Below are 10,318 nucleotides of genomic sequence, written 5' to 3' on the forward strand. Positions count from 1 at the left end.
CTAGGCATGAACTAAGGCAAACACAAGAGCAGTTTTTGGCCTGTTTCTAGGCTTAATTTTCCCTCACACCAATTACTTATTACTGATAAACACACACCAAAAAAATCAGAATTAAATTAACAAGCACAATTTAAAAACAGAAACTCTTCAATTGGACAGCCAATCAGAGGCCACAGACTTGAATTTGCAATAGTGACTGTCACTTGGCTTGCAAATAAAAGGCCTACAGCCGCAGAGGAGGGTCTGCCAGCACCACAGCAATCCAAGATCCAGCTAACTTCTCACCACTGAGGAATCCCCAGAATCTCACTTCCCTCTCTCCAGTGTGGTGTATGTTAATATTCTCATTTAAAAATTAGTGTGAAATTCACCTTTCACAGAGGGTTAGTGTAAGTCCTGTGTACCACTTAAGCCCCTTAAATCCCTTCATAGTTTCAAATTATAGCATATACGCCTGGTGCAAACCCCCACAGCACCTGGGCAAATTTCACTGTAAAGGAACATGCACCAAAAGTGAATCCAATGATGCACATAGAGTGCTCCAGTTAGAAGCAAATGTGAAAGTCTGTATTTCCTTGGAGTAGAGAGAAACTGCTACATGCTAGGCTCAACTCTTATATAACACTCCCCAGTGCAAAAGAACAATTTACAGTTGTTATTCTAGAAATGCTATTTTTATCATGCAAATATCCCTCATAGCTGCAAGTGCTCAACACCATTAAAAATCAGGCCATTTGCCACCTTTACAAAATCTGACTGACTTTTTTTTTAATTTCAGAAGCCAAGGAAGTCATCATGCTTCATCTAACATACCTGATACAAAACCTCATTCCCTTCAAAAAGGTAGAATGGTCCTGAAGAAAACCAAGACTGACAAGAACAGCATCCAGCCAGTTATGTTCTTCTGTGAACCTGTTGACTGCTCAGGAGAGCTATGGATGCCACAGAAAAGACATGAACCAGTGAGTGCTGCCCGAAAGGTGAATTCAAAATCCAAGTAGAATTAAAAAAAAAAAAAAAACAAGTAGCTAGGGTAACATATTATAGTATACAGCAACAGGCAGGAGCTACTGGCACAAGGCTTTAACAGAACACATGTTGAATCACGTCTATTAGCAAAGCATTGTACTTTTTCTCCTATTAATTTATTCATGCTACATATTAAATATAATATACAGTAATAGATATGGCTTGAAAAATATTTATGTAATTTAGTAACTTTGCTTCATTTTGGAGTCTATAAGCAAAGTAATACTTATTTATATATTTATTTAATCAGTTTACATTTGATTTTTCTATTATTTAATGCTAGAGCCTATTGAAAATGAGCCCAGTATCTGGCTGTATATTATCGTGGCCATATGTTTTATAACCAGAAATTTTAGGGGCAGCATGTGGTTTACTAATCTAATTTCCATCTGTGTTGTTGCATCAGTTCAGAAGAATCCATTTACTTGGCACCGTGATACTCAGTCTTTGCACTTCATTGGCATGGTTGCCAGGAAACACGTTCAGTGACTAAATACTACATATACCAGCACATTTAGTTGTGCAAAGTGCATTTTAATATAATTCTACTGTTCATAGAAGCAGAATGGTATATGCAATCTTGAATTTTCTCTGTTCAGCCCTGCATGGTCATTTCATGCTCCATCCCTGCTTTATTATAGCTGCTAACAAATTGATTTTACTTAGGGCTAAATTTTAAGCTCGTATAAATTGACACAGCTCAATTAACTTCAGTGTTTGCTTTGAAACTGCTGTATGCTTTGTATTTTTAGTACTGTTACAGCTGCTAATTCAACTGGGGAACTCAGCCCTACAATCAGAAGCCATTTCGTCCATGCCTAGTCTTTAGCTAGATACTTGCAGCTGGTCCATGTCAGCTGACTCAGGCTCACTTTGGGGTTCAGTCTAAAGGGCTGTTTTATTAAAATGTAACTAGCTGGGTCCAGGCTACACCCTGAGCTCTGGAACTCTCCCACCTCGCAGGGTCCCAGAGCACAAGCTTCAGCCCCAGCACAAATGTGTACACTGCAGTTAAACTGTCCCTTATACCAGGGGTGAGCAAAGTATGGGGGGTAGCCCCCTTTGGGGGGGTGTTTAAATTTCATAAGTGGGGGGTGCAGTTATAACTGATGCCTGGGTCTCAGGTGTCGATTCCATCACATTAAAAAGATTGAGATACGTTACTGTTTTTATGTATGTGCATTCACATTTATATACCAATTAATAAAGTCTTTACCTTCTACATACTTATTTCCTTACACATGCCAAAAGGGTTGTGGGGGTTTTCTTTTCCTACGAACATAACCAAAATTCCCATCAGTTTGGATTACGTTAGACAAATTGGAGGGCCCCAGCTAATTGCAGGGACAGAAAGTGGGGCCCAGTGTAAAAAAGTTTGCTCACCCGTGCCCTATCTTAAGCCCAGGTCAGCTGGCCTAGGTAGACATGTACACATAGCCTTGAGCTAACGGGCTCAAGACAAATAACTCCATTACTGATAATAGCAGTAGTTTATTTTCCTCTCTGGGTCAGCCACTAGATGGAAGGACAAGTTACACCACATGCCAGCATGTTCCACTGTAATATTTGGTTCCAGGCAATTAATGAATACTTGACAGTAGTGTGTAGTACATGATCCTCTGTTAAACAGGGATTATGATCTATGTCTCAATCCTGCAAATTTTTATCTGTGTGAATACTCCTTTTACCTGCTAATATTCCCATGGATTTCAAATAAACGTGTGAGTAAGGATGTTAGCAAGGACTGGAATGTTAAGTGGAATATCTCTATTCCACTGGTTTGTGCCAATTAAATGGATTCTACTGGAACACAATGTTCTTCAGAATTAATTTTGTGTATATATTTTGGTAGTATTAATCCTTATGCCAAGACTATAAATATTAGCATTCTGTTCAGATTACAGTCAAGAATTGTTTTCTGGAGAAGAGAAAAATGTCTCTGCTTAATTTATTTTTAAATGCTCTTAACAGATGTAAATTGTCTTTGTGGAAGCTGGTTTTTAAAGTACATAGACAAAGAAGTGCAGAAAATGTTAATTGTTTTTATAATGATGACTGTAAGCCTGAGTGAGAAGAAGCAGAAGAAAACATATCATCATGACTTTTGCTGCAATAAACTCTAGATTTGCAATATATTTAAAATAGAAGATAACTAATATGCTAAAATGCAGGACACAACAAATGTCACACATTTTTCATTGTATGTAATTCCCAGAATGTATCATAGTGAAGAATGAAATGTTTGAGTTCTCACTTTTATTTAAGATAATATATATGGAATTACCATGTGTGTGTATAAACTTTTACAAAACTGTTTCAGCTGAAAGACAGTTTAAAAATGTCATGTATTTACATTATTTAAATTTTAATATTTGTTTTGATATCTCTTGGTTAAATTTAACATTATGCCATGCTAGAGGTTATGTGTTGGTAAAAAAAAAAACGATTTGTTAGTTTCACTGCATGCTGGTTTTTGTCAGATAGTACCTGATGAGAACCTTCTTTTGTAATCCACATAGCCAAAATTCTTTACATTTTTCTACCACTTCCCACAATATCCACTTTCTTTTTTTTTAAAAGAAAAAGGCAGTTCTCTTTAGGAAGATAATAAAAGGGAGATCTCTAAAAAGAATTTAAGCAAAATATCTTAACCCATTTCTGTATTTAGTCACGATGGAAAGTAGTAGATATATTTTTCCAATAGTTTGACTAATTTTTGGATGTCAAGTCATCGAAGTTAAGCACAATAATTCACGTTTCATGCATGAGAGGCCTATCTTCTAATTTATCATCACTTGAGAGCTTTACTACAAATTGTCATTTTTTAAAAAGTCATGTTCTTTAGTTTCCTAAATCTTTAAACTATTAATGACACCATTTGCTGAATCAGTGCCAAGCTAGTAAGTTGCAAAGAAGCTGAAATGTACTATAATCACCAGAAAAAACATTTAGAATATAAACAGTCTATTAATAAAGATCTATTTCTCAGTTATGGTGTTAATGGACTAGGTAATAGTAGAGGGCATGTTTGTGCTGTGATCACAGACAGTGGCACGAGTACAGAAGGAAAAATATCCCCCTATGGGCACTGTTCATTAATTAGTTGCTTGTTACATAAAGTGAAACCAGGTGGGTGAGGTAATATCTTTTACCGGCCCAGCTGTGTGGTGTGAGAGAGAAGCTTTAGAGGAGAGCTCTAAGGAGCTCAAAATCTTGTCTCTTTCACCAACAGAAGATGCTGGTCCAATAAATGCTATTTCCTCACCTGCCTCACTTCTCTCACATCCTCAGGCAAGCACAACTACGGCACCCCACTACATTAAACGCAGTTGACATAACCGTAAATGATTTGTGGCTGAATTCTGCAGGACGTACAAATGAATTTGAAACAAACATCTGGCAAATAAAATGCCTAAAAAAGGTTTAAAGTCTTTTTGAAGAAAAAAGCTTCTATAGAAATAAAAGTTGTGGAAAGAAGTGATACAGGTTGCACCTCTGAAATCCAATACTCTCTTGTCTGGCAACATCCAGCAGGACTATGGACATTGCCAGGCCAGAGAGCCCAGTTGTCCCACAGCAGGGACTAGTTGAGAATGACAGCCCAGCCACAACTAGAGAGTCACAGCTGGGGCCAGGGAGTTTCCCTGGGGGCTGGGGAGCAACAGCCCAGCAGTAGCAGGGGAGCGGCTGGCAGGGCAGGGAGTGACAGGGGAGCCACTGCCAGTGGGACTGGGAAGTGTCAGCTCTGCGGTGGTCAGGGAACCACTGCTAGGGCTGAGAAATGGCAGCATGTGTTAAAACATTGTAAAAGAAAATGAAAAACCTCTAAAAGAAATCTTCAAGACCAAAGATTATTAATTACTTACACTGTAGGTTAAAAGGATCCCTAAATGGCAAAATCTTGCAATTCTGTAGACTTGATTTTAAGTGAATGCCTGATAATCTGCTGAATGTAATTGCTCCACCAGTGCTATAAAGTATCAATTACATCCATTATTTTATGGTACAGTTAATATTAATTACAAGTACATTTTAAAAATTGGGAAAAAATCTATATATTCAGAACATTTAATGTATTTGTTTTATTTTGGTGAGTTTTTTGATATTTTACACTTTGGAATGTAAAAATGTTCATTTAAAACTACAAGGCTGCGTCTACACTACAAACATAACTTCAAAGTTGCTTACTTCAAAGTACAACGTTGAAGTAAGCAACTTTGAAGTAGATCATCTACACACACACACCCTACTTTGAAGTTAAACATCGAAGCAGGGCAATACTCCATTCCCGGGAATGGAGCAAGGACTTCGCAGTTGAGCTCCCTGCTTCAAAATTTACATCTGTGCCTGATTAGCATCTTCCAGATGGCTCATTACCATGATCCTTCCAGAAGACATGGCACGTATAGACACAGCCAACATGACTGTCTTCATTGCAAATACCATTTTAAGGGGCACTAAAATCATTCTTGACATTACTGCATTGACCTTCCAACGCGGTGTAACGCCAAGGTCGAATTTAAAAGGTTGAATTAATGATAGTGTGGAAACAGTGTTACTTTAAATTGCTCTCCAGAGGAGGCAACAATGCCCCACAGGTGTCCATTCTGGCCCATTTCACCACCACTGCTCTCCAGGTGTGCAAGAAGTAGGTAACAAGAACCCCAGGAATTTGAATTCACTGTCTTTCTGACCAGTGTGGGTACTGTAGAGCATACCTCAGGAGCCATCCATCGCATAGCATCTAGGCATCATGAATACTCAGGATTCTTCAGATCTGAGTTCTCAGGGTTGCAAAAGAGCTCTAGCATGGAGCCATAATGAGATCCTGGACCTCATTTCTGTGTCGGGGTGAAGAACCAGTGCTGAGCAGACTGCGAATCAGCGAATAAAATGTGGACATTTCTGCAAAGATTTTGAAGGGTATGATTGATAAAGGTATGCATGTGACACTCAGCAATGCCTGGTCAAAATAAAGGCGTTCTGGCAGAACTATCACAAAGTGTGAGAAGCCAACAGGCAAACTGGGTCATCTCCCAAGACATGTAGCTACTAAGAACAGCTTGATGCCATTCTTGGGAGGTACCCAACCATGTTCCCCGAGGCTAGGACAGACTCCTCAGGAGACTTTTCTCAGGTCTCTGGTGAGAGTCAAGAGAGGGAGCAGGAGGCAGATGAAGAGGGGAACACTGACAGTCAGCAGGCACTCAAGGAAAATGATCATGCCAACCAGGAGCTCTTTGTCACCCAGAAGCCAGTACCCTCATTGACACTTATTGCTCTGTGGTCTAGCAATGCTTTTGAGGGATCTTCTGGTGAGTATATATTCTTACAATGCTACAGGTGAGCTGTGGCTGGGTTGGGGTGGAGGTTTACTTGTGCTGAGCATATTTTTTTTTAAAGTGACACAACCTTTTGCAACGTAGAAGCAGCACAGGAAGTTTCACTGGAGTTAGTCCCCTTAACATTATCACACTGCTTCCTAGCCATTTAAATTTTCCAGGACTGCCCTGCTGCACCACGTAGCTGGCAGGCTCTCTGTCTCTGCCCTGCATGGACTGTCCTGGCTCTCTCCCCTCCCACCATGCTGCTGGCCTTTTCCCTGCACAGGATTATGAGGCTCCGATGAGAAAGATTTTTTCTGCACTTTACAGTTTACAGGGCTGACCCTCACCACACCACCCTCCCAGCCAGCCATGCAACCAGGGTGCTCTAACCCCACTCCCACCATGCAACTGCCAGGCTGTGCTGGCCTTGCTCCCAGAAACCAGTATGTCCCAGTCTGCCTTTCCCTAATTTAAATGGCTTTTTTCCTGCACAGGATTTATAAGGATCCACTGACAAAGATTTTTTCCTGCACTTTACCATTTACAGGGATGAACATCTCCCAGCCAGCCATGAGCTGCCAAAAAAGTTTTTGCCATGCTTACAGTTTGCAGGGGTGAACACCCTGCCCCCAGTGAGCCATAAGCTGCCAACTCCTGACCCCATCCCCATCCTTAAACCAGCAAGATTTTACCATGTTTGCCATGAAATTGTATGGATAACAAATAGCTTCTGTTCTCCAGAGGTTGATTCATTGCCATCCTTAAGTAGCCAAAAGTGGCCTTGGAAAACAAAAGTTACAGTGATTGTCCAACAGAGACCCACTCATTCTATTGGTAAGAGCTTTGTGCCACATTTAAAAATTGTACCTAAAATTTTGACTTTCACTATCTTCAACAGGCAGCATGAGTGGGGGAGACAAGGTGTCATAGAATTTTGTACCATTTTGAGGTTGCTGAATCCATCCCAGAAGCTGTTAGCAGCAAGCATGAATCTTGTGGTGAAATCCCAGAGGGGGGTGAAAAAGCCATGGGTAGTGTGGACAAAATAAGAGATTGTCTCTCTAATTCTCTTCCACATCTGGGTTCAGACATTTGCAGTGAGGGGGAGGGATGGAGGAAGCTGTTATACATGTCCTTTTTTATTGACTGGACCTATGGGATCACTTCTCTGACCCTGACACTAACCTGAAAGAGGTTGATAGTAATTGTGCTAGTTTTGTAATTTACACTGCTTCTTATTGTAAGAGATTCTCAGCAGCCATGAAACTTTCAGAAGCTTCGAAACAAGGCCTGCCCAGAGTGCCTCAAGGAATCAAGTCTGAACATGACTCATAAAATAAAACTAGCATTTGTAAGGCAAAGCCCCTGGTGGGGCTTGAACACAGAGCAAGGGCTCAGGAGATCTCAGCACACTACTGAAGGGGGACTGACTTTTCCTGTTGGCCCTGGCTAGTAGGAGCAGGGAGTGAGCAGCTGGTAGGTCTGCATAGAGTGTGATGCCTTCCTGCTTCTCTAACCACACTGCCCCCGGCCTTTCCTGCTGGCAGCTGCAAGCAGAGCCTTCTGTAAGGTGTGGGACAGCTTGTGCGAAGCTCTGCGGGTGTTCACCAAAACACTCAGCTGCCCTCACTTTCCTACAGGAGAGTTATTAATCAAGCTGCTGTCCTGCAGCAAGGCCACATCCTCCTCCCACGACAGATGCACAGCATGAGCTGCTACCTCTGGTGGAGGCGGGGGAAAGGCCATAAAACAGCTCTCTCTGCAGGATAACAGGAGCAGAGTCCCCACAGGGAAGGCAATAGAGGCTGCAGGGGGAGGGGGTGGCATGAATACGCTATGCCCCACTTCCAAAATTTCACACACACCCCAAGTGGACATGACTCCACTTTGTGCTCCCCTGATGTAACAGATCAATTTTAATGTTACTATCTGCTGAATCTGTACATCCTATTTTTATGTAGGTATCATTTTTGTACATGAATTTAGAATTACGAAGTGTGTGTACTGAATTATTTGTGTATGTACTGAGAGCCATCAAAGGATATTTTAGGAACATAATGTCTCAGTGGACAAACCAATAATGTGTGAATACTCTTTTTTATCCTGTAAGCCCAAACTAGTTGGTCCTACGAAGACATGTGGTCAGGCCACTGGATGCTGAAACCCATTTTGAATCTGGTAGTTTTTCCACTCGAAGTGAACAAAGTCTGAACGAAGCACAAAGAATTCCCACCTTGGGCAAAAGGTATATAAGGTGGGGAACCAAACAATAAGGGAGTCACCAGACTCCAGGAGACTTTCCCATTTACTACCTAAGATACCTGCTGGAAACAGTTAAAGACTAAACATGAGGAAGGATAGGACCCAAGGTAGGAGGCTGTGGAGCTTGTGAAAGAGGTATTTAGAACAATTATTTAGAGTAAGAATTTGCATGAAAAAAGTTTTTAATGGATTAGGATTGGCTGGCATTTCTTTTGTTTATTTTCATTTAGTAATTTACTTTGATCTGACTGTTCTCACTTGCAACCACTTAAATCTGACTTTTTATATATAATAAAACCATTTTTATTTATTATCAAGCCCAGTGTAAATAATTGTTACCTGGGGATGAGAAAGTAACCTCTGTGCATATCTGTCTTCCCTTGTTAAAGAGGGCCAACCTGACCTTATGCATTTTCTTTGTGCAAAACTTTAACATAGCGTAAGACAGGTTTAGTTGGCGTTTTGGTTCCTATTGGAGGTAGGTGTCCTGGGTGCTGAGTCCTTACACTGAGCTGTGCTGCTCTGCAGGGGAGCAGTTACCCCCACTCTGACTATGCTGTGGGAGACCAGAGCTTCTGGCCAAGCCAGACAGGATGATGGGGAACCCCAGAAACCAGAAACATGGGCACCAGAGGCTCAGTCGGCACACTGGGGGATAACACCAAGAAGATTTCTCTGTTTTGACAGGTCACATTTATATCACTTTAAAATGATTCAGTAGATGTCAAAATCTCAAAACCATTTATGCTCATTTAGACCTGATGGGCCAGCTTTTAATTTAAAACTAAATGTTCTACCAGCCTGGTAACTTTTCGATGCAGGAAAATAGGAGACGCTACTGGAAACACTGACAGGGCAGAGGACCACCACTACAATTTTGATGTGCTCTTGCCAGTTAAAGAAACAGCCTGTTTTTAAAGCACTTTAAGGCATTTGACCCCATCATTATCTCAACAATACAGAGAATTTCAGCGTATTTGATGCACTCTAAATACATGCATTTTGTTTCCAGAAGAGTTACTGGAAATATTCATATTCAAAGAAATAGGCATCAATAATAAAATCAAATATGTCTCACAAATTACCTCTTCTGTTGTTCCTAATAATGAATTACAATGGTACAAAAACTCCTTGAATCTACTTGAGTGAAATCCTGTCCGTTTATTTTGCATCACCAAATGGTTGCTGCTTTCTTCTTGCATCATCTTAATGTTGATTATTTCCAGAGATCCTGTCTGAAGTGCATGGAATAGACAATTCAGTATTTTGTGCTCAAGCCATAGCTCTTTTTATGGCAGAAGTGATCTTACTGGATGAAACATGGAATGGACTTTTATAAATAGAACCTGGTGATGTGAACAAAATGTCCATTCTCATTTAATTGCTAATGCCACATTCTATTTAGAGACAATGTTTTGCAATCTGGTTCTCCTCTCTAGGATGGGAGATATGAACAAATAATTATTTTTATATGCATTTGGTGGTTTGGCAAACTCATTTTATCTTTCCTGATGTTACCCACATGCAGCAGGCATCGTTACAACATTGGCTTAAACTTTATATAAAATAATTATCAGAAACACACACGTGTTGTTTCAATTAAACTAGAATGTAAAGGTAGAACATGCTATATATAGTTGACAAATGGAAATTAATACTCAGCTTCTCTGAAGAGTAACTTTCAAAAAGCTAATGTAACA

General features: G+C 40.4%; 1 protein-coding gene across 4 annotated transcripts in view; it reads left to right on the plus strand.

Moving 5' to 3' along the window:
• Positions 1-4,648, plus strand: part of ZNF365 (zinc finger protein 365) — a 63,579-nt gene extending 58,931 nt beyond the window's left edge. For 3 of the 4 annotated variants that reach the window (XM_074999467.1, XM_074999466.1, XM_074999465.1), the window contains one exon: positions 779-4,648. In XM_074999467.1, the coding sequence (XP_074855568.1) occupies positions 779-1,001 (223 nt within the window). In that variant the 3' untranslated portion in view covers positions 1,002-4,648. The remainder of the gene's footprint in view (positions 1-778) is intronic. The other variant, XM_074999468.1, reaches the window with a different exon arrangement.
• The last annotated feature ends 5,670 nt before the right edge of the window (positions 4,649-10,318 follow it).

This window comes from Carettochelys insculpta, chromosome 7, assembly GCF_033958435.1.
Source record: "Carettochelys insculpta isolate YL-2023 chromosome 7, ASM3395843v1, whole genome shotgun sequence".
NCBI classification, from domain to species: Eukaryota; Metazoa; Chordata; order Testudines; family Carettochelyidae; genus Carettochelys; species Carettochelys insculpta.